The 21,893-nt window shown below is 43.6% G+C and overlaps 3 protein-coding genes across 6 annotated transcripts; 1 reads left to right on the forward strand and 2 right to left on the reverse strand.

Moving 5' to 3' along the window:
• Nucleotides 1–16: 16 nt before the first annotated feature.
• Nucleotides 17–5,661, reverse strand: wipi2 (WD repeat domain, phosphoinositide interacting 2). 2 transcript variants are annotated; one of them, XM_019877368.1, is made up of 12 exons: nucleotides 5,412–5,661; nucleotides 4,752–4,834; nucleotides 4,316–4,485; nucleotides 4,098–4,194; nucleotides 3,741–3,838; nucleotides 3,176–3,268; nucleotides 2,960–3,030; nucleotides 2,757–2,864; nucleotides 2,452–2,616; nucleotides 2,150–2,257; nucleotides 1,946–2,043; nucleotides 17–1,316 (listed from the first exon to the last, which is right to left on the reverse strand). In XM_019877368.1, the coding sequence occupies exons 1-12, from the start codon at nucleotides 5,483–5,485 to the stop codon at nucleotides 1,204–1,206; spliced, it is 1,278 nt and encodes a 425-aa protein (XP_019732927.1). In that variant the 5' UTR covers nucleotides 5,486–5,661; the 3' UTR covers nucleotides 17–1,203. The 2 variants fall into 2 exon arrangements, with proteins under 2 accessions (XP_019732927.1, XP_019732926.1); XM_019877367.1 differs by having other exon boundaries at nucleotides 2,751–2,864; nucleotides 5,412–5,660.
• A 38-nt stretch (nucleotides 5,662–5,699) lies between these two features.
• mmd2a (monocyte to macrophage differentiation-associated 2a) lies at nucleotides 5,700–13,895 on the forward strand. 2 transcript variants are annotated; one of them, XM_019877370.1, is made up of 7 exons: nucleotides 5,700–5,722; nucleotides 10,549–10,630; nucleotides 11,643–11,803; nucleotides 12,194–12,268; nucleotides 12,370–12,471; nucleotides 12,634–12,703; nucleotides 13,092–13,895. In XM_019877370.1, the coding sequence occupies exons 2-7, from the start codon at nucleotides 10,553–10,555 to the stop codon at nucleotides 13,290–13,292; spliced, it is 687 nt and encodes a 228-aa protein (XP_019732929.1). In that variant the 5' UTR covers nucleotides 5,700–5,722; nucleotides 10,549–10,552; the 3' UTR covers nucleotides 13,293–13,895. The 2 variants fall into 2 exon arrangements, with proteins under 2 accessions (XP_019732929.1, XP_019732928.1); XM_019877369.1 differs by lacking the exon at nucleotides 5,700–5,722 and adding an exon at nucleotides 7,152–7,672.
• Nucleotides 13,896–14,092: 197 nt separating this feature from the next.
• ap5z1 (adaptor related protein complex 5 subunit zeta 1) lies at nucleotides 14,093–21,205 on the reverse strand. Of its 2 annotated transcripts, XM_019877362.1 has the most exons (18): nucleotides 20,994–21,205; nucleotides 20,691–20,828; nucleotides 20,278–20,452; nucleotides 19,891–20,041; nucleotides 19,652–19,764; nucleotides 19,403–19,574; nucleotides 19,081–19,128; nucleotides 18,354–18,494; nucleotides 18,156–18,193; nucleotides 17,581–17,743; nucleotides 16,681–16,859; nucleotides 16,452–16,594; nucleotides 16,236–16,354; nucleotides 15,988–16,115; nucleotides 15,565–15,662; nucleotides 15,339–15,471; nucleotides 14,925–15,139; nucleotides 14,093–14,849 (listed from the first exon to the last, which is right to left on the reverse strand). In XM_019877362.1, exons 1-18 carry the CDS (start codon nucleotides 21,041–21,043, stop codon nucleotides 14,546–14,548), a joined length of 2,508 nt encoding a protein of 835 aa, XP_019732921.1. In that variant the 5' UTR covers nucleotides 21,044–21,205; the 3' UTR covers nucleotides 14,093–14,545. The 2 variants fall into 2 exon arrangements, with proteins under 2 accessions (XP_019732921.1, XP_019732922.1); XM_019877363.1 differs by lacking the exon at nucleotides 19,081–19,128 and having other exon boundaries at nucleotides 20,994–21,204.
• Nucleotides 21,206–21,893: the final 688 nt, after the last annotated feature.

Consider the following 21,893-nt stretch of genomic DNA (forward strand, 5'->3'; position numbering starts at 1 on the left):
ATGTCATGGTACAACATTACATAACATGGACTTTATTGTGGTTTCAAATGAATGTTTCACATTTTATACAAAAATCAATAGAAAAAGCCAGACACTCCCAATCTCCTGTTTCATCTTTGCTGAGTGGCTTCAGTCACCAAAAGGACCCGCCGACCAATCAAATGAAAGACATGTATTGTCCACATCGAGTCTCTGGCCAGAAGCAGAACATTTTACAGTGTCAACCTGCCACGAGAAGAAATGTACAGACGGATTGTGTTTCTAAGCTCTGCAGAAAAATGGTTACCACCCAGGAAATGTCTTCAGTGTATGGACACGCTATCACGGCAACATCATGCAGGCTCACGCAGCGCTGAGTAGAAATGCCCGTGTTGCTTTTTTAAAAACAGGCATAATATCAAAAGTTGGACTCTGACCACTGATAGGAGCAAAGCATGGATGGGTGGGTCCGACGAGCCTCTGTTAAGAGGTAGAAGTGATCAAGGGTAAATGTAAGCTAATTACGCCACATGCGCAAACACACACCTGTGCCAATAAACGGCATCAAGACACACGCGAGCTGACGACACACACTGTGCGCTCCTTGCCCAATGGCGTGCACGCGTGCGTGTGTGTGTGTGTGTGCGCGCGTTTGTGTACGCATGAGAGAGAGAGCAAGGCGTCAGAAAAGAGAATACAGCGCACACCCTCGGTTAAGATCAGACAAATTTAAATTGATTTTATTAAGCCAACGCAGAAATCTCCAACAGAAAACATGAAGGGCAAAGAGGCACTTACACAATCATTTTTTTTGTTTGTTTTTTAAACAGCGCGAGAATCTGCGCTTGGCCATAGTAGAGCACAGCTACATTTCTATTTTGATCCAAAGTCCAACACGCACGCTCAAACTGTCATTCACATTGGGGATTTGTTTGAGCGGTTGGCACATGTACATGCAAAGCAGTCAGTTTGGTCCGTGGAGACTAAACTGAGGGGGAAAAAGAGCAGAAGAAGGAGGGAGGACGCTAAAATGCGGAGGTGTGTGTGAAGAGACATACAACAGATAACAACAGAGAGGCGCCGGAGCACTCATGTGTTTTGGGGGAAAAGAGGAAAAAAAAAAAAACACCTTCCCTCGCTGAGCCTGCCCTCCCCTCTCATGTCACTTGTCGATAGCAGCGCCAGAGGAGCCCTCTGATTGGTGGGTGCGGCCGTCCGTTTTGGTCAGTCAGTTTCCAGGATGAGCGGCGGCTGCTCGTTCTCATCCTCCAGCCGCAAGCTGTTGAGGTCTTCCTCTAGCCCCGCCCCTCCCACGGCGCCCTGCTCGTCACAGTAACCTAGGATGTTCAGATGGCGAGAGTGAGTTCAAAGGTCGCATCATGGAGCACCACACAAAAGTTCGATACTCCTCCTTGCCGTTAGGGGAAAGCCAGGTACATGCATTCCCGTTTAGGAATGTGAGACGACACACATGATGAGGAAAAGAACTTGCTTGCTGTTCTTATAATGCAGTTTCCAAACCTTTAAGCCAAGTAACAAATTTTACACAACAAAAAGGTATTGTATTGTACTGTAATGCCCTCTTGAGGTCACTCACAAGGCCGCGACCCTTACAAGCACACTAACGCACAAAAAAAAACGACAACGTGTAGAGTAATTACACATACAAACCAATTAATTTGATTAGATTATCGTGTTTTCATTCACTACAGTATTATTTTGATGACTCTGTCAAGTGACAAAAATAAATTTCTTGTAAATTTGACAAACCACAGGAGAGTTGCTGAATTTGATCACATGGGAATGAAAATGGTTGAATTTAGCCTGCGTGTCAGTCCGTGTGTACCCTGCTTAACAATGCTCCTTCCTTATTTGGGTCTGTGCATGCACGTTTTCAAAGGAGGCTTACAAGGAAGACTCTAAATGTACCTCGCTATGTTCAGCACGAGTATAGTTTGTGACATACCTTTAGTGACAGAAGCACTGTAGGTCTGCGCCACAAGCGGGCGATCATGTGTCCCCTGCTCCAGGATCTCATTCGGCGGCTCTGCACTGCCGTCTAACCTGAGGTCAACAGCAGAGGTTCTTAAAACTAAGGTCTTATTTAGTATCGGTGGAGTTATTGGCGTCCAAGAAAAGAGAGCACGTTCACCGTGTCTGTGCGCGTTACCTGTGCTGCTTCATTAGAGTGCATTCCCCTCCTTCTTGTGGATCCAAGTTGTAGAGATATAAGTAGCCATCGGCCGCTGCAACCAGCAACCGTGGAATCTTCTGAATCCTACGAGACGACCCAAGAAGATAAAAATAAGCCTGCGTGTTTTATGGCGATTTCATTAACTCAACGTTATCTGAAATCCTGATTTGCCGCTACCTATTTCCCAATGGTAATATGGAAGGAAAGGTCTTGGTTGGCATAGCGCGGGAGAATTCCATATAATGAACGCAATAAACAAAGCAGAGAGAGAAACTGACATTGCTAAAGCGCAGATGTTCTTATGGCCACAGAAGGGCAGCCGCACGGTGGCGAAGGCTCGCCCCTGTGTAAACATTTCTGTGACCTGGGAGGGCAAATAGCTAGTTGATGCCATCAGAACCTTGCCCAGGTATCCTCCCCATGTAGTGGGCTCCTCTGCTGGCCTACACGCGCACACACACACACACGCACACACAAATAGAGTGGGAGATGAACTCAAACTGCCTGCACAGAAGTCAAGTAGGTGAATTACTGTGATAGCACAACCAAAAAACAGCATTCTTTTTCAAATACGTACACATACTTCTCCTTCTGTGTTTCAAGTTTGAAGATGTGAACCGTCTCTGTGTTGCTGGAGGCTGACAGGTACAAGCCTTCCATGCTGAAGGCCAAGGAGCAGATGCTCACACACCTATGACCAGGACCACACACACATACACGCACACACAGATAAGAAAATGAACCTTTGGTGCGTGAAAATTTCACTGTAGCGATCACATCAATCACCTCTTGACGCCTCGCCGAAATTCAAAGAGTTTTTGTCCTTCTGGGATAGAGAAGACACGGATGACTGTGCCCTGGGATGAGGAAATGAAACACAAAAGACACGCACGCAGAGGAAGATAACAGTTGAAGGGATTGCAAGGCGATTTTATTTACTCAGACATGTAAAGGGAGAGAGAGAGAGAGAAAAAACAGGCAAAGGCCTTGTTACAGTCCTACCTTCTCTGAAGCTGTGGCCAGTTTGGTTCCACTGGCGTCAAACGCAAGAGCTGCTAATGGGCTGTCGTGGGCAGGAATCATGTTTGCGGCTCGCTGAAACACGCACGTGTAACGGGTGGAATAAGATGCCAACAGAAGTGAAGTCAGCCCCAAGTGGAAATGCTTTTAAATCCAGTTTTTTTTTAAAGTATTATTTTGAAAGCATTTTTAAGATCAAATTTTCCAAAATCTTATTCTTGCACTGTGTTCTTTTACCATTTAAAAGGCTACATTTGATTTCTTGACTTTGATTTTTCATGTCTCAAACTCATTTGTTTGTAAACGCTTTAAAATGTTTAGCTTATAATTATGTGAAGCATATTGAGTTACCCTGTTCAGATAAATATTTCCAGTTTACACGAGGGTTAAAAATCTGTGTAGTTAAACAAGCAATGAAAACATGATGAACAGCGACATGTTTGTAATGAACATCTGCATCACTGCCAAAACTGCCATAGAAAAGTGAGGCTTTCACTCAAGAAACGGTCTGAGGGGCAGAAGTGGCATCGTTTTTGTGTTCACCTACCAGGTTGACAGTGTCAAACACTTGAACTTCTCCTATCATGGCACTGCCAGGATATGCCAAGTAACAGTTGTCGTTACTAATGGACAGGGCACACAACCCTGTAGGAAGGCAAACAAACACAAACAAGAAGAAAGTCATTCAAAGAGATCCAATCAAAAAGCTGTATCAAAAATACTCACGTTAAATGACCCTGCCAGAGGTACTGATTCAACTATATTGTTGAGGAGTGTGAAAGAAAGCCCTTTCTAATTTTTATGAGAATGGTTTATAATTAGCGTAAACATTTTTTTCTTGGGTAAGCTGTGCAGTTTACCTAATGGGGTTGATGAAACATACTGTTGTACGGTTTATACAAACCTGAAGGGTTGGGTGGAGTCTCTCTGATTGTATGCAACACTTTCATGTCTCGAATATTGTGAATGTAAAGCGACTCCTCCAGACACACGATCAGCCTCTGTAGAAGAAATCACACACACACCGCAAAAACTAAATATCAACCGGTCTTTTCTGTAACTCTAAACACAATGGAAGACACAGCAAATAAGTGAAAGGAGTGAGTGTGTTTATCTTCTTACCTGTCGATTGAGTTTAACAGCCAGTATTGTGTTGGAGTAGGAGTAGTTGCAGATTTCAGTTCCCTTCTTGAAGTGACAGACTTTGAGCTTCCTGGGGGCCTTGAGGCTGACGATGGCCACCAGGCTGCTGGAGAACAGACGCTCCACGATACACACATCCTCTGTGTCCGCTGTTTAACACAAACACACACATATCATCAGCTTTCGCAGTTGGCTGAGTTACACGCAATTTTGTAGTCGGACTTTGGAGGATGTGTCATGACAAGGAAGCCAGATCCATAAATAAGGAAGTGATGATTAATAATAAGACTTAAGTTATATTATTAATAGAAAACTTGCAGCTGTGTTGTATACAAACACACTGTATATGCGTACAGGATACAGAAACGGTATTGTATGTTCACTCACTATAATTGGATAAATATGGGATACTCACTACATTCATATATCTGGTCTAATTTTTCCACAGAGGACAGAGAGAAAAACTTGTATCCCGATTTGGTGCCAACAGCCAGGGACCTTTGAAAGCAACACAACACAGACCCAGTCATTGCTGGAACAGAAAAATAATTCATTTTTAAAAACACCGCAACGTCCCAGCCTGACGTAGCCGTATCAAACTCAGCATGTTTATTCAAAGCCCCCCTCACCCCCCAATTGACGAAATCTTACCTCAAACATGTGGTGATCGAAAATACTAAAATAACTTCGCGTTATATTATATGAATTAAATGATCCACATTGAAAATGATGAATCAAAATCTATTCTGATAGATGAAGCTAAAGTTAGCGTGTGAGAGCACACCATCACGTTAGCCTAGCAGCTACCAGCTAACCACCGACAATATTAGACGACCTACGGTTTTAGGATTAGATAACGGACAATACTCGTACATTAGCCTTGACATTCAGAAAAAACAAAGGCAGACTGCGTCTCGTCGAACGGTGTCAGGCCGTCAAAAAGTAGAAAAGCCCCCAAAATGGAAGCTAATGCTTGCTAGCTCCATAGCACTGCCCGCCGTAGCATCGAACATTCCCCGGAGGCTGCCTGTGTTCTTCCCCGTCCTGCCCTCCATTCGGCCCGGCCCTGGCTTACGTGTTATCCTGGTTAAAGTTGGCGAAGAGGAGCTGGCTTCCGCCCGCATCCCCGCTTAGGCTAGCCAAGTTCATGAGCCCGGCACCATCGACGTATAAAGGCCCGGGGGAAATGGAAGCTGCTGGCCTGGTAATGGGTGTGTGTTAAGGGCCAGACGTGTAGTTGAGCTTCAGGGAACCATTGCGTTGGCCAGTCGTAGCAATGCTAACAGGATTGTTGTTGTTTTTCATTTGCAGGTGGTGGTGGAGTAGGGGGAGCTGCTCCATGCATCTGCGCATGCGCGTAGACAGACGCGTGGAACGGCCTTAAAGGTACAGTCAAACATTTGTTCGACTGTCCTTAAATGTTATATGAAAACTTTGCATTGTCCTGACACGGTTATGAATGATGTTTCTGCTGCCTTTTAAATTGGTGTTTGACGAAAAAATATCTACTCAAGCTTGTAACCATTTACAAACGTGAAGTGTGCTGACTGTTGTGTCTTAGTAAGGCTGTGACAGCTGTGTCCTTTGGTCAAGTTGAATGTTATGGTTGTTCCAGAGGTTTGTAAGCACTGGCACACATCCAACACACGTTGGTTTACATTCTCTTCTAAGTCAATACGTCTTCTGAAATAGAAAGCAAAGCTCGGCAAGCCATAACTGGATCTGCATGAATAAATATGCTCATATCATCTGTGAAGAAAAAGCAAGACACATGAATACCCACAGATGCATTATAGAAGAATGCGAGTCAGTCACCATGTATGACATTCACGGTACTTTATACACATACATGCCCACTGTGGTTGAGTCAGTGATAAATGTGTGAACTGATTTGTTTGAATCATTCACACAGGTCTTTGGATAATATGTCTGTGTTGCCTCACACACCAAACCAACACTATGAGACAAGGGATTCTGTTAGTTGTTGGACAATATTTAATTTTCCATTGCAGTGTGCATATTTCTGAAGTTTGTCATGCATGCATGACATTTTGGCTGAATTCATCACTTGGAGACTGTCACATAGCGAGGTGGTGGTGGACCCCAAAAAGCAGGCAGGAGGGAGGAGCAGGGTGTATTTGAATAAGTGTATTGATAAAACATAGAAAACTAAATCCTAAACAAAGTCCAAAGTATCAAACAAAAACCATGACTGAAGCTCAAAACTATCAATAACAGAAACATGACCAAAAACATGAAAAACAAACAAACATGACAGCAGCAAAGAGCAACAATGACCCGACGATGAGTGGTTGGGCTGGGAGTCCTTTTATGCTACTATTTACATAATGACCAACAGGTGTGCAGCTGCAGAGGAAGCCCTACAGTGCCACCCGTTGGTCCCAAACCAAATCATGACAGAGACAAAGTCATGAGCAAGACGAGGAATAATCCGACAGAGATTTGGCAACTTGGAAATCCTGAAATACTGTCCATGACTGATTATGATTGGCAGCGGGTATGCAGACTGGAGGGAAGGTCCTCTTCTTCCACCTGATAGTGTTTCAACACTGTTTAGTCCAGCAGAAGCTTCCTTCATGACTAAAGAGCTGAAATTATTATATTTAATAACATGTAGTAAGGGGCAACCCATTTTAATGTAAAATTAATTAAGTTAAATAAAATTATTAAATTTAAATTTAATTAAAAAAACTGAAAATTGCAAGAAAAATGACAGCACACTACTGCTACTGCATATACAATTAATACGGGATTCTCGATGATGACTGTTTGCGTCTCCCTTCAGGGCTTGTGTTCGACTGTAGGAGGTTCCTCAACACTGCATTTGCAGTCCATTGGCCAATGTTTCATCTACAAATATTTACAGCTAAAATACAGTTCAGACTTGAGGGAGGAGATAAATTGTGTGGGAAGGAGAGGTGGTTGGCTGCTGTGTTATCATCGTCCAGGAGCGGGGAGGAGGGATTACATGCCCAGTCAGTCCGACGGAACATCCTGCAAGCACATTTGAGATTCTGCACAGAACTCAACGCAGACCCACAAGACCGCCACCCATGCTTGCCAAAAGGAATGCAGCCCGTTTCCATTTTCACGCTGGTGAAAAGTTGCGTTGAAGTGGTGTAGCGGCCACCTCCGTCGTTTTTTTGGGCAGCAATATTGCTCGGACCGAACTTACAGGTCGTTTTTTGGGACTGTTGGACTTATGTGTTTATGTTTGAGCGCACGGCGGTGGGACATCCGGAATGGGGAATCCGTAGACGGAGACTCGCACGCACGCAGGCACAAGATGGACCTGAAGGGAACGAAATTTGGAAAGTATGGTTTCTTTTGTGTTTTTTTTTTTTTAAATAGAATTGGAATGGAACAGTTGCGGTGCACCGAGGCGCACTGACGCGCACGGTCCGATTCTTTGAGTGTACGTGCTTTCGCGAGTGTGCGTGTGAATGGCAGCATCTCATTCGGTGACCGAACTTTTTTTTATTTTTTGCAGAACTTTTTCTTTGCTCGATGTTGCAGTTCAAAATGTGTAGGATTCCATTACAGTTTAATACCCAGTAATAATATTTTTAACCTGCCATTTTGGGCAGCGGTGGTTTAAGTATTGTCAGGACTGGAGTTGAAATACAGTTACTTTCATAAGAAAATAACTAAGTCACTAACTAAATACATTGCAAAACAGTACGGATTCAACTCCGTACTAACAGAATTAAGTGCAAACGTAAAAAGTAAAACATTTTTTTACTGTCAGTTACTGTACCTGTTTTGATAATTTGGTGCAACAAAAAACAGTTTCCCATTTATTTTGACTGATAGGGTTCGTACTGAGAAAACGGGAGGGGGGGGCAGTTACGGCTCCAGGATTTTTTTTTCTCTCTTCATGGGCTAAACGGGGGGCTTGACTGTTTCATAGTGGGGGGCTAAGAAAATAATATCGAAATATATTTTAGAATATCAAATAAAATGGTGGAGAGGCTTAACTGGAGCTACACGGATTTCTGACGCTGTTATAGCCCTCCCGAGCACCAACCCTGGGCGGGGGCATGGGAGAAATCATATTACAAATCTCATGTTGTTGTTTAAGAGCTATAACTAACGTTAACACCATACTCACAGTGAAGCAATGTAGTGGCACTGTCATATATGTGTTTCTTCAGAACACATCCCGAATAAAAGGGCGTGCACACCTGCGCAACCACATTATCTCAGTATATTTTTACTCCCTACTTTTGAAAACATTTCATTTTTGTTCAATTGAATTGTACAGGTTAAAGGTGACATGAAATGATTGAACTTAGTCTCATTTTGGTTTTTCCCCACAGAAACATGACATTTGAACAGGGGTGTGTAGACTTTATACTCACTGTAGGAATTGGATTTTAACTGTACTATGTGGACTGGGAAGGCACTGCGACAACGTGAGAAGAATGGATGCAACATGTAGAAAATAACATCGGAAAAGCTGAATATTACATATAATAATTATCAAACAGACGCACGCGCAGAGATGGGCTTGTACACATGCATGGGAGATGGTGATACTGTAATCGTGAGAACCAGCGTTTGAGTCCCAGTGGAAATGAACTTGAGCATTACTGGAAAAAGGAATCACTCTGAACACACACACACACACACACACACACACACACACACACACACACACACACACACACACACACACACACACACACACGCACGCATGCACACACAGCTTAAATGTAACTGATCCTATTAATGTATGGAATGTGCTGAAATGGGCTATTTTAGCCAAACTCTTACTTTTTGTGAGAATCAAACACTCATACATACACAGAATCACACATACATGTGTGTACCGTATGTGTGTGTGTGTGTGTGCGCGCGCATGACCGAAAGGACAGTGTGTGCCCAAGCCAGAGAATAGTCGGGCTGATGATGACAATGTCTCCTCTGATCAGTCTTCCCTTCCCTTCAGTCCAACTACACAAACACACTCAGATGCACAATTCCGTCAGAAGCAATTAGGGGACATTGCAGTGCAACACTCACGTCCATTGAGAGCCTCACAACAGTGCCCAGAAAAACACGACCGAGCATAACTCACCGAGCTCCCTGGGAAACCCAAAGGCCATATATTAGTTTTCTTTATCTTGGCCACCCTGATGACACAGGTTAATATTTGGTTTCTTCAAAGTAAGACCCACTCATGTGTCACCCGCCTTTCAATAAAGGTGCCAGAGAGTTTGCGTTGCAATGACAAATTGGCAGGAAGGTGTTGGGAAAACATCCTAAGCACACTCCTCGAGACATTTTTTCTTCTTTCTGCTATGTTCATCGTACTGGTGTGATGCAAGAGGGATTTTGGTGTTTCATACGAGAATTGAACGGCCTCCACGTTCTGTAGAAGAAATGGTTAAACCAAACAGATGCAAGAAGATGCATGATTGCTGGCATGTTTGTGCGCATGGAAGTGCTCTCAATGTGTAATTAAGTAACACAGTTGACTGACCCACACAGACGCACCTGTGGCCCAGGGTAAAGCTTGCTGTGCACCCCCGCATGTGTGTGTGTGTGTGTGTGTGTGTGTGTGTGTGTGCGCGCGTTTTCATCCCGCTGTATTCTTCGTGGGATTTATATTGGGTTAATTATGCATGGTTAAATAACGCAGTTTTTCCCAATATGAAAATTTTGATGAAATTTTGTGAAGATCGCATTTATGACATCACAGAGGATCTGGAGATCTATTTATTAATATGGATTTACAATTTATATCTTTTTTTTTTCAGGTGAACGGTTGCCATAAAAAAAAAAAACAGAATGTATAACAATGTATTGTACTGAGGGAACATTTTCATATTTCCACGATGTCGGAAGGTAGCGGTGTCCTGTTTAAAAATGACAACACAGTCCGTGAACGGTTGGCATAAAAAAAAAATCATAGAATGTGTAACAATGTATTGTACTGATGGAACATTTTCATATTTCCACGATGTCGGAAGGTAGCGGTGTCCTGTTTAAAAATGACAACACAGTCTTCCAAAATTCCGGCAACGTGATGAGGATTAAGCAGCATTTAAATCCTGCAAGAATGAGCCCAACACTCCCAAATGCACACGCACGCACAGGTTTATAAAATACCAAAGTAATGAGCTCACTAATGATGCCATCAACTCTCCGCTCCCTGACGAACAAACATGTTCCTTTTCTGTTGGCAGGTTCATGAATTGCAGGGTGCCATCCAACAAGCGATACCAGCCGACTGATTATGAACATGCTGCTAACTGTGCCACGCATGGGGTGAGTCATACAAAAAAACAACATGAATTCTGTAAATATGCAGGGTGGAGTTGCCAATCATTGCGTCGTCCATGACAACTCTATTTGCGCCGAGTGACGTCAGTTGAGTGAAAGCCCTGAAAAAGATGCAGAGGATTGAGGCAGAACAGTGCGGATTTGGGGCTCTCTGCTGGGGACAGTGGGCCGTAATCCGCCATTCGGCCTGTAGCGTTCCCTAATCTGCTGTAATCTCCCGACGCTTTGGGCCTCGGAGGGAGAGCGAGTGAATGAAAGATGGAAGAGAGCAGGGGAGAAAGCCTGACACAACAAGTGAAAAGCGAGCCGCGCGTCGCAAGCACGAACACGCATGTTCACCTTGTGTAAAGCGCGGAGTCACTCGGCAGAGGCGGCGGCTGTGCGAGGAGAAGGGCAGGAATGTGAACAATGTCAGGAAAGCGTTTAAAGAAGACCGAGAGGCAGACACAGAAATGTTTGCGCGCCGAACGAAGTGAAGGAAAAAAAAAACCAAACAAACCCCAGGACAACAGAAAAATGGGTTTGCAAAGTTTTTTTGTATGGCTGCGGGCCTTTAGTGACAAGCATGGTATGGTATTGTTTTACTTTATATCGTACCGGTAAAACAAAATCACTCAAACAGTTTGAAATGTGATTCCCTAGTAAGACATACACTGCTCGTTTGTCATGATTTGGTTTGGGACCAACAGGTGGCACTGTAGGGCTTCCCCTGCATCTGCACACCTGTTGGTCGTTATGTAGTTATTAGTGCTTTAAAAGGACTCCCAGCCCGGCAGGTTTAATGTTTTGTCATTCTAGTGCAGACAAAGAGCATACGAGTACATGGACCACAAGATGAATATCAAGGATATCGAATAAATACTCCAGCAGCATCGCTCGGGTGCCTCATCATAATATTTCTTGTAAAAATGCCTCTAATGTCTTCACATGGTACATTGAGTTACCTTCTGTATAAAATGCACAATAGAAATCACGATGCCTTGCCTTGCCGTGACAGTTCTGGATCCTACCGAGCATGCTGGGTGGTTCCTTGCTGTACTTCCTGTCGGGGGACCAATGGCATCGTGTCGCTGCTTGGCTTTATGGCAGCGGACTCACTGGCCTCTTTGTCACCTCGACGCTCTTCCATGCAGCAGCCTGGAAAATCAGCCACCTCAGGTGTGTGGGTGTTTGGTATTCACATCTGGCATCACATGCCAGATGTGAATGTTTGTGCTCGCAGTCACACACACACACACATATACACACACACACGGTTTGTTCATTATATTAACATACATTAATTATGACATCGCCGGAGGAGTTGGGCTACACAACAGATGTGACCTGGTTATAAAAATATTGAGCATCACTTTCACGAAACACATCAGACGAGAAACGTGACGAGGAATGTCAGTTTGTTGAAAATGTGTCAGCGCTGATGGATGGTGTCAATGAGCTCGATTAAATTAAGAATGTCAGAACCTTCCATCTATCCATCCATTTTCGAATCCGCTTTATCCTCCCGCTTTTTTTTTTTTTATCCTTCTTTTTCATTGTCTTTTGCAGGAAAGTGGAGCAACTTTTCCACATGTGTGACCGAATGGCCATCTACTTCTTCATAGCGGCCTCCTACTCTCCCTGGTCGGTTTGTCGATGAGCGAAGTAACACAATGATGCGATGTGACGGGTGACTGAGGTCACGGCGGAGGCGCTGTGACGTTTGCGTGACGTGTTGTGGACAGGTTGATGCTGAGGGAGCTGGGCCCGTGGGCGTGCCACATGCGCTGGCTGATCTGGGTCATGGCTTGTTCCGGATCCTTCTACGTCTTCTTTTTCCATGAGAGGTAACCTCATCTCGCTTTGAGTCCCCGTCTCGTACAGTAGTGTGGCTGAAACCAAACGCTTTCAGGTGTTTGGAGTCATACACACACACAGCACCATTGTTTGGACAGAATTGGAGGCAGCGAATAACAGCGGCATTGTCCTTTGGTGGTTTCTCTTGGCAGGTATAAGCTGGTGGAGTTGCTGGGATATGTCGCCATGGGGGCTGTTCCTGCTCTGGTTATTCTGTCTATGGTGAGTAGCTTGAAGCGTTAGATTTTATTTTATATTGTCTGTCTTACGGAAGCACAATATTAGCATGAGGCTCTTAATATGACGCAGCAAAATTACAGAATAACTTTCTGACAGTGTCTGTCAAAACTAAGCATCTTATCTTTGTCATGATTTTTTTTTTTAATTTATTGATAAAGCTCTTGTATGGGAACGCAAAAGATTGTGGAGGTATACCTAATGTTGTGCCGGTTGCGTTGGTATATTACCGCTTAGGGATTATGATATGGGTCAGCGATTCCCAAAATTTTGGTGCACAATCTGATGGAAGCCAATACGATAACGTCTCTTTCCTGTTTGTCTGCTACACTAAAAGAGCTGAATCCAAAATTTAATAAAAATAATCCCGCAGGTGGACCACGCAGGCGTGTGTGAACTTGCCATGGGGGGATTCTTCTACGTGGTGGGCGTGGCCTTCTTCAAGAGTGATGGCTTTGTCCCATTCGCCCACGCCATTTGGCATCTTTTCGTGGCAGCCGGAGCAGGCATTCACTACTACGCCATCTGGAGGTATCTCTACTTGCCTCGGCCCCTGCCGGAGACCTCCAGGTGATGGTGAGCCGTTCTCACGCTGAGTTACTGGCTGAGAAAACACAAGTGCAGTGGTGAAAATAAAAGTGGTCTGAAATAAATAGCTCGCATGCCATTTGAGAAGTCAGAGATGATAGAACCTGACCGCTTTCAAATCGTCCTCAATGATGATGAAACACAGCGACTTTAACATGAATCACTAATTCTGTTTTTATGAATTATTTTTGGAAGGACAAATCCGAGGTAGCGCGAATGTAATTTTGTTTCATGACCTCATAGGTACAGCATCACTTTGGAAACAGGTTCAGATGACCAATGTTTGGTCAAAGAGAGACACTCGGGCAAATATTTGTGGATACATTTCTTATTAATGTTATACTGGTCGAGTCTAGGTCGTTTTAAGGTGAAATAAATTTTCTTGCACTTTGTATCCTTACCACTAATAATGTGCCAAAATTCATCTCGTTCAAGCTTTTGTTTATTTGTAATAGCTGATTAAAATCAAATGTGGAGACTCAAGCCCACACTTTGTGATTAGAATTCACTCGCTCAGTTGAGTTTGCGTAACAATGTTCATTTGAAGTAGTAATTCTTAAAAAATAAAAATCCAATGAGTCACAATTGATACCGTTTGAATTCATGAAGATGATAATTTGGTGTTCTTGTTGTATTTTACTTTTTGGTAAAGCTGTAAGCACTTTCTACAAGTCAATGTCTGTATTTCGAGTACTCAAAACATTATGCAAACACCTCACCTAACTGGCCAACAGGCTCTGGAGACTTGGGAAATATCCATTTATTTTTTACAGAAATCAGATGATCTATTTTGTAAATTTTTATTTCTGTCACGATAAAAACAAAAATAAAGAAGCGATAATATATTACAAGTGATTCTTGAGCGTCTTTTGTCATTGGTTCATCGTCACAGTTCTCCATCAATTAAGCGATGTATTTACAAAAAGTGCAAAAATCAACCACGTTCGCACGAATGCTGAGGCGGAACAGCGGTGCGTTTATTTAGCACATCAGGCAAAGATTCTGGGTTTGAATTTTGGCTGGGTACTTTGTATGTGGCATTTGCATTTTCTGTCCATGATCACAACGCCGTTGCTTCCGCATTCCATATCATCCACAGACTTTAAATTGTCCAAAGGTATGATGGTGAACGGTCGTGCCCTGCGACTGGCTGGTGACCTCGGGATTGGCCCCAGCTCTCCCATCATCTTGAACAGTAGGAATGGAACAGAAAATGGATGGCCGCCGATGTTTCTTTGTTTACGTGCTCGTGTGGTGTGACGCCGAAGTAGGTGCGTGTTGAGCATGTGACGCGTGCGCCTGTGTGAGTCTGGTGAGCGCTCGCAGTTGGAGCGGCATGGCCACGTTGGTGTCTTGGTGCCACCGGGGTGCGGTGACGTGCGCCGGCGGGTTCAGGACACTCTGAGCCACACCGGGCGTCTTCAGAAGGGCGCACAGCTCCTCCCCGAGAGTTACGATGGAAACAAGGTCCTCTTCATCATCGCACCAGGAAACAGTCCCTCCGCTGGAGACGTTTCTCAGCTTGGAGAGGAACAGCGACACCCTACGTTGGACACATAAAACATGAGCAGTCCATGTGCAATTTAAGATTCAAATCGTAGTGTCCCCCCAACGCCACCTGGGTATCAGGTCATGTGATCGTGACGCCAGCTTAGCGAGGGCGCTCATGAGAGTGGTGATGACGCGGGGGGCAGGGCAGCCAACTCCAGGGAGCGGGGCAGATGATGTAATTTCAAACAGCACTGCCTCCAAGGTCTCGAAACATGAAGTGATGAGCCTCACGGAGCAGCGAGAATCATATGACACAGAAAGGTACTCCCCGAGCACCAACACCTGAAGACAGATGCATTTGAAAACAACAATATTTTTATATTTGAATTGGAAAGAAAATACTTGACCTGAACAAAAGTATTGGGACAACTATCAGACAGCGAAAACAGAAGAAATTGCTAAAATGGCTTTCGGTTGTAAAATGGCTTTAGGTGCTGCAGTATCAGTCCGAATTGACGACGATCCATTTCATTCTTCTCACCACATGTGTGTAGATTTCTTGTTTGCTGTAAACATTGGACGTCGCTCCGGCGAACTCCAGCAGCTCGTGGGATTGGTCAATGACCAAAGAGGGGTGGAGTTTGCACAGTTTCGTCAGCTGGCGGCTGAACACTCTGCACGGACAATGCGCCCATGGTGAAACATGCAAATCTCCATGACAGACAACGGATTAGCACTTTGCTCTCATTGTGTGCGTTGAGTTGTACCTGTGGATCTCTGCAATGTATTTAGGGATGTTGAGGAGGAGGCTGCTTCTCTCCAGCAGCACCAAAAGCACTTGGCCTAATAGTGTCCTATCGGCAACCTAAAAAAAAATAAGCCAACAAAAATCAGGTGTGCCACAGCAAATTATCCCATTTTACCTCATTGGTCCGCAAATTTTCTTTTGGTATGGCGACGATGAATTCTTTTCAACTAGACTCAACTCAGCTGTTCAAGAGACTTTTTTCAATTGCTGTGAGTATATCAGGTTCAAGTAAACATGTGAATACGTTAACACCAGATCATCATTTCAGTATATTGGCTCTACTTTTTGGGACATATTTGTGTGATGTGCGATTTGTGTCATACAAAAGGTGCCTTAGCCCTCAAAAGGGAAAACAATGCTCCAGATCAATTATTTTCCTCACTGTGATGACCGTGTTGAAGAAAATGTGCAGCAAAATGGGGACAGTCTGGGCGCACTGAATAACTCTTGGCCAATCGACAGCTTCCGATAACAGCTCAAGGAGCGTGCTCAGTCGGTCAATTGTGTCACCTGTGGAAAATAACACCAGTGTCGTCGTTTTAGCAAATACACCGTTGGACGTAGCCTGAATCGTGTTGTCAACACTCATCCCCACCCACAATATTTTGGGTAAAAACATCGTGTGTTTACCTGTGCCTGCTTCACCTCGAAGTAGGAAAAGGAACAGCCCTCGGAAAGATGGATTTCGGAATGCATCCATCGATGCGAGGCTGCGCCCTCCCGAATCAGAAATGGGCAGGCACATTGATCTGCAACATTCGTGGGCGGGAGTTGGAAAAAAAAACAAATGTGTTGCGACACAACATTTGAGCAATTGTTTTTTTTCCAGATCTGGCAAATGTGCACCTGAGTTGCAAGAGCAGGGTAGCAGAAAGACACGGGAGGTCCAACAAAGTATGCAGCAGTTCCAGTGAAGTACCAGATGTCACCATAGAGGGCAGCAGATCAACAAAGTCATCAATCACTGCAGGGCTGTCCCACGCTAAGAACTGGAGAGACACGAGAAATTCCGCCAAGTATGTATTTCTAAGTTTGTGTCGCAGCCTTTCGGCCCCATTTATTTTATTTTTTTTACCTTGAGAAGATTTGGGAAGTAACGTGTGTACTGGGGAACTCGGAGTTGCACGTTCTCGAGGTTGAGTCGCAAGAAGCGCAGAAGCTCGTGTGCCAGGAAAGGGTCGTTAAAGAGCTCAGTGGGGAAACGACCAAACACTAGGTTCCATACGCAGTCACACTCTACAGCAGCAAGTTCACCTAAAAAGGGGCAAGAAAAGACATGTATTCATGTTTGAGTGGAGGTACCTCGGTACACATGCCGAAAATTCTGCTTTTTGGGAGAAATTTCATGACGAACCTAAATACAACTATGGCCTTTAAAAGTGAATTTAATTTGACCTCTAAGCTTTTCAATGTCCAACTTCACAACTGGCATTCCATGAATTAACCAATATTTTCAAGGACATCTACTTCTCTGCCAGTTATTAGATGGTGTCTCGGGATGTCAGAGATTTGGCGTGCGTTTTTACCGTGTGGTGGCGGTGTGACACAATGTAAACAACCAAATAATCCAAACAGAGGACAACAATATTGCACCATATTTGTGTTATTTTTTTTTTCTGCCCGGCATGTGACTGAAGGCGAGTTTCCTTTACGACAAGCCACATTCTATTTTTGCTGTCGCGTGGAAGACTCTCTTATCAGCTAATCAACACACTGCAGGCACTGTGACAAAAGAGGGCCAAAAACTGGTTCTACAGATTGGCTATTTTGAGATTCTTCACTTTGGTAATGGAAATGTAACAAAAACTACATGCACAAAAGCAAAAAGATCCGAACAAATCAAGTAAAGTATCGGTCTACAATCTACTGCAAAAAGGACACTTCAAGGTGTGTGAATGGTTATTAATTACAGTGGTTGGGCCATTTAGAAGAGCAGTATGTGTCCATATGACCGTAATGTTGTGTTTATACGTGCCATGATTAAGATAGAACTGTGCCACAGGAAGCAGGACTCTGGCGAATGTCAAGTCTGAGCTGAGACGACCAAAAAGCGCCTTGATGCACGGGAACACCCGGTAGACAAAGGATGCATCCTCGAGGCACACGCAGTCCAGGATACACACCGCTTCCACCAGACACTGAGGGAGGAAACGAATACAATACACTCGTGAAATTCGTTTCACAAAATGGCAGGCATGATTTTACTGTTATATTTTCTCGTGACCAACAATGCTAGTCGAGCAACGGGTGTCTTTGCTGTGTTCTGGAGCTGCAGTGTGGTTTGCCCCACTTAAGTTTTAGAAGCTAACATTGGCCTCTTGTGCACTTGATGTATAATTCCAAATAGTTATTGATGACGAGAAGAACAAATACCATTCATCTATACGTGACAGTTGTAATCAAGCTGTCTTTTATATTAGCATTTCAGAGTGGTCAAATGCGCTTTTAATTTGTTGTTGTTTTTGGTGCCTCACAACTTTTCTCCATCTAAGCCCCTCCCCATGTCAACCCGACAGTGTGAGTGAAAAAGGCAAACAGAAATGGGCTCACGGCTTTCTGTAGCTCTGTATCTGTCTTCTTCTGCGCTTCTGAGAGAGGAAAAAAAAAAAAAGACGGAATATCAAATGTGACGGCTGTCCACGCTTATACACAGTGTCTACTAAAAAATGGCTGTGGAAGGTGAAGCAGGGGAGCAATGCACACCCACAATTGATCTACGTTTTAAAATGACAGTGGAACACAACATACTGCGATCACTCTGTTCAATGAGGCGCTGGCAGTACTGGAAGGCCTTCTCTCTGAGGCGCTCCTTCGGAGGCAGCAGGCGGCCGGTGGACGATGTGACGGAAACCATGGAAACCACAGACCCGTCTATCTCCGACCTGTCATCTGTAACACAGCGGATCAGAAATTGAGGTCATTACAAATGGCCACACAGTTTTGCACGGTTGCCACGTCAGCGAGTTCATTGGAATAAGAAAGCGCAATCAGAAGAGGAGTTTGCAATTATATCAAGTGAAAATATCGGAGTTGTCTGCCCATGCTGATTTTAGGGAAATTCAAATTTATGAAGCTATGAGTTATGTGTTGCTGAGGAGAAATGTGAAAGAGATGGTCTTATGGGCCCATCTCAATAAATTTGACGTTTGTAGAAAACTTGTTTATATCAGTAGCTCCGTTCAAAATGTGTGGAATTATACAAAATAGCATTTTTACAGGTCATAAGTCGATGGAAATGAAAAGAAACAAAATATAGACGAGATTAGTGAAAAGAAATTCATGATTGTTGACATTCCATCCAAAAGCAAACCTGAGAGAGTGGGAAGCACAGATGTTACAAGTAAGTGTTTCTGGTGAGATCATGCTTTAGATCAAGGGCCGAAAGCGGAATTACTTGTAAGAATATAATTGATTTGGCTTCTTTGACGCACATGCGGTGGGTGGGGTTGGGGTGTGGGTCAAATTCACCTCTTACCGTTCGAAAATGAGTGAGAGAGGGAGAGACTTAGCTGTAACCTGTTGGCTGAAGATGATAAAAACACAGAGCAGGTCATCTGAAATGGGCAAGGTGAAATTGTTTGAGGTGTTTAAGTCCTGATATCACACACAACTGGTAGTTGGGACTGAAAGGCATCGTTATTGGGTAATTAAAGGCTAAACCCAACCTCCCGATAAATTATATTTTAATATAAAGTGGAAGTGGAGCAAACATTTGCGATTCCGGCCAACAACACTGACCGTAGTTTGGCTACCCCTGACTTCAAGTGAACAGTTATGAATAAAGGCTGACTTCATACCAGTGTCCGCTACCGTGCCGCCGGGCACAAAGTGGAATGTGAGGAGCCAATGTCGTAGCATGGAAAAGGAGTAAACGTTCATCCACTGGTCTTCAGTGAAACCTTGACCGACACACAGCACTGTGAAGAAATCTCCCGACACCGTCCCATCCAGCTCTGCGGTAGGCAGCGGCTAACGGAACGCAGGTCACGAAAGATATTTGACAAAATACAAAAGAGATACTTTACTGATATGAGTTAAATGCATACCTGACGGGACCTGGACCCTGTAAAGAATCCTCCAGAGGATGCCCCGCCCCCTTGCGTGGTGCTCGCATAGCGCAGCCAGTCGATGAGCTTTTTACTAAGGATGATGATGTTATCTGAAGTGATTCACATGTCGGGAAAGCATGACTCACACGACTCAGACAACCAAATTTAGGTGAACAAAAGCTTTTTAAAACTACCAAGCTAAAGCAAAAAAAAAAAAAAAATGTTGTGAATGTTACCTTCAGTGAGGCTCTCAGGGCTGTATGTGAGGATGGTGTTGACAACTGGCAGGGTGTGAAGGAGCAGGTGAGTCGGCCCTTCTGAGGTTCGGTTGTCCAGATTGCGGAGGAGCTGAGTGCAGAGAGCTGACAGATCATCTCGGGATTCAGCCTGCTTGGAACAGAATGTGTTAAGTAATTGTGAAAACATAGATGTCATGTCTCCATACAGTGGTTATGTTTAACGTAAGGTCAGGAAAAACACAGATTCGAAGAATATCTGCTCATAGTATGAAATATGAGAAACTAGTGGTGGTATTGAGCAGTGGATTAAGTTGGGTGAGCGGCCGAATATGGTACTCGTTTGCAGTGTTTTGTTACATTCAGCCAAATAAGACATAAGCACACCTGAGAGAGCAACAGGGCAGTTGTGTGACTATTCAGTTGACTGTTGCCGTCCTGGCCATACTTCTGAGCAGTGAGGGGGAGGGTCTCTCTGAGGACAGCTGAGCTCAGCACTTGGAGCTGCTCCACAGGGGAAGAGAGGAGTAATCTTAGCCTCTTCTGAAGCTCAGGGGGCAACCTGCGGTTTAGAAAACACAGGATTCACAACCAAAAAAACTCAAGATCTCAATCATCACCACCTCTATCATCTGATTTTAAACGTCACCAAAAAAAAATAAAAATACTCAAGTCAAGTACATAGCCTACTAGGAAAAGCTACTTAAGTAGCGCTACGATGTATTTCTATTTTCTTACTTTCCGTCACTCTATTAAAACATGAGAGAGGGACTCGGATTAAAGTTTTAAAACACACTTACGTCCTAGTGTACTTAGTGGCAGAGACGATGAGGCGCAGTCTTTGCAAGGAATCAATAGTCTCATGACCATGTTCTTTCTCCTGGAGCAATTTGATTAATCTGCTGTAAAACTTCTGCAGCTCCGACTCCTGGATCTCCCTGAAAAGTGGAAACCCTCACCAATAAACTCGTTAGAGGCATTTTAGCTAGATGTTCCATACTGCAAATCACAGAATAAAGATGAATGCTGCTTCTCTATTACCGAAACAAAATAACGTGCACTTATGGATAAAGGTATGCGGAATAGATGTGACAGTGCCTTACCTTGCTTGCTTAATTAAGCTTTCGGAACCGTGAGAGTACATCGTTAACATGCTATTACTTCCGCCTGAAGTGGCATATAAACAGTACAGCACTGATCGAGTCCCGGCTGAAACGTAACTTTTACTTTGTAAGTTCCGCCTCTCCTAGACTGACAGTGACATCGGATGTCTTTATATCCATCACATGTAAAGAAAGTGTAATTAAAAACACATTAAATACTACTACTGCTACTATTACGACTATTGATAATAATAATAATAATCATAATAATAGTAATAATACTATTTTTGAAAGCTAATTTTCTTGAACGAAATCAGATTCGTCTCAGGCATTTGTTAATGAAAAAAAAGGAAGCGACAGTATTTCAATGTTGTGCCATATCCCACAGGCATGCTGACTGCAGAACATGCAGGTTTTTTAAGGAAGCATTCTGCCACTTCCGAAGTGGTTTCAGTCCTCGCTCCTGAATTTTTAACTGTGTGTGTGTGTGTGTGTGTGTGTGTGTGTGTGTGTGTGTGTGTGTGTGTGTGTGTGTGTGCCCCTCCTCTTTTACTTAGATTAGGTTATTATTCTGTTTACAAAGAGTCTCAATTTTGCTGCTTTGCCATTTTAGCAACAAAATCAACACAAATAAAAAATGTAGAAACAGAAGAAGAAGAAGAAGAAGAAGAAGAAGAAAAGAAAAAAAGCAGAAAGAAAAAGTAAAGACATAAGTCGCGGGAACACACCTCCCAATTAAATAATTAATATGATACTACTATTACTCACTTCGACTTTAAACGCTGCAGCTGCTGCTACTACCACTATTACAACCACTACTACTAATAAAAAAAATAATAATAATGATAATAATAATAATGACAATAATAATAATAATAATAATAATGAGTGAAGAAACGC

Source organism: Hippocampus comes, unplaced genomic scaffold (genome assembly GCF_001891065.2).
Source record: "Hippocampus comes isolate QL1 unplaced genomic scaffold, H_comes_QL1_v1.1 scaffold193, whole genome shotgun sequence".
In the NCBI taxonomy this organism is placed as follows: domain Eukaryota; kingdom Metazoa; phylum Chordata; class Actinopteri; order Syngnathiformes; family Syngnathidae; genus Hippocampus; species Hippocampus comes.

Coding starts and splice junctions, on each gene's coding strand:
- mmd2a (XM_019877369.1), top strand. CDS start 7,560: ATGTGTTTATGTTTGAGCGCACGGCGGTGGGACATCCGGAATGGGGAA. Junction 12,269..12,369: donor GCGGCCTCCTACTCTCCCTG/GTCGGTTTGTCG, acceptor TGTTGTGGACAG/GTTGATGCTGAGGGAGCTGG. Junction 12,472..12,633: donor GTCTTCTTTTTCCATGAGAG/GTAACCTCATCT, acceptor TTCTCTTGGCAG/GTATAAGCTGGTGGAGTTGC.
- wipi2 (XM_019877367.1), bottom strand. CDS start 5,485: ATGAACTTGGCTAGCCTAAGCGGGGATGCGGGCGGAAGCCAGCTCCTC. Junction 4,486..4,751: donor AGACCAGATATATGAATGTA/GTGAGTATCCCA, acceptor TGTGTTAAACAG/CGGACACAGAGGATGTGTGT. Junction 1,317..1,945: donor CAGTGCTTCTGTCACTAAAG/GTATGTCACAAA, acceptor TGAACATCCTAG/GTTACTGTGACGAGCAGGGC.
- ap5z1 (XM_019877362.1), bottom strand. CDS start 21,043: ATGTTAACGATGTACTCTCACGGTTCCGAAAGCTTAATTAAGCAAGCA. Junction 19,129..19,402: donor CGGCACGGTAGCGGACACTG/GTATGAAGTCAG, acceptor TATCATCTTCAG/CCAACAGGTTACAGCTAAGT. Junction 18,495..19,080: donor CTCTCACTCATTTTCGAACG/GTAAGAGGTGAA, acceptor GCTGTGTTACAG/ATGACAGGTCGGAGATAGAC.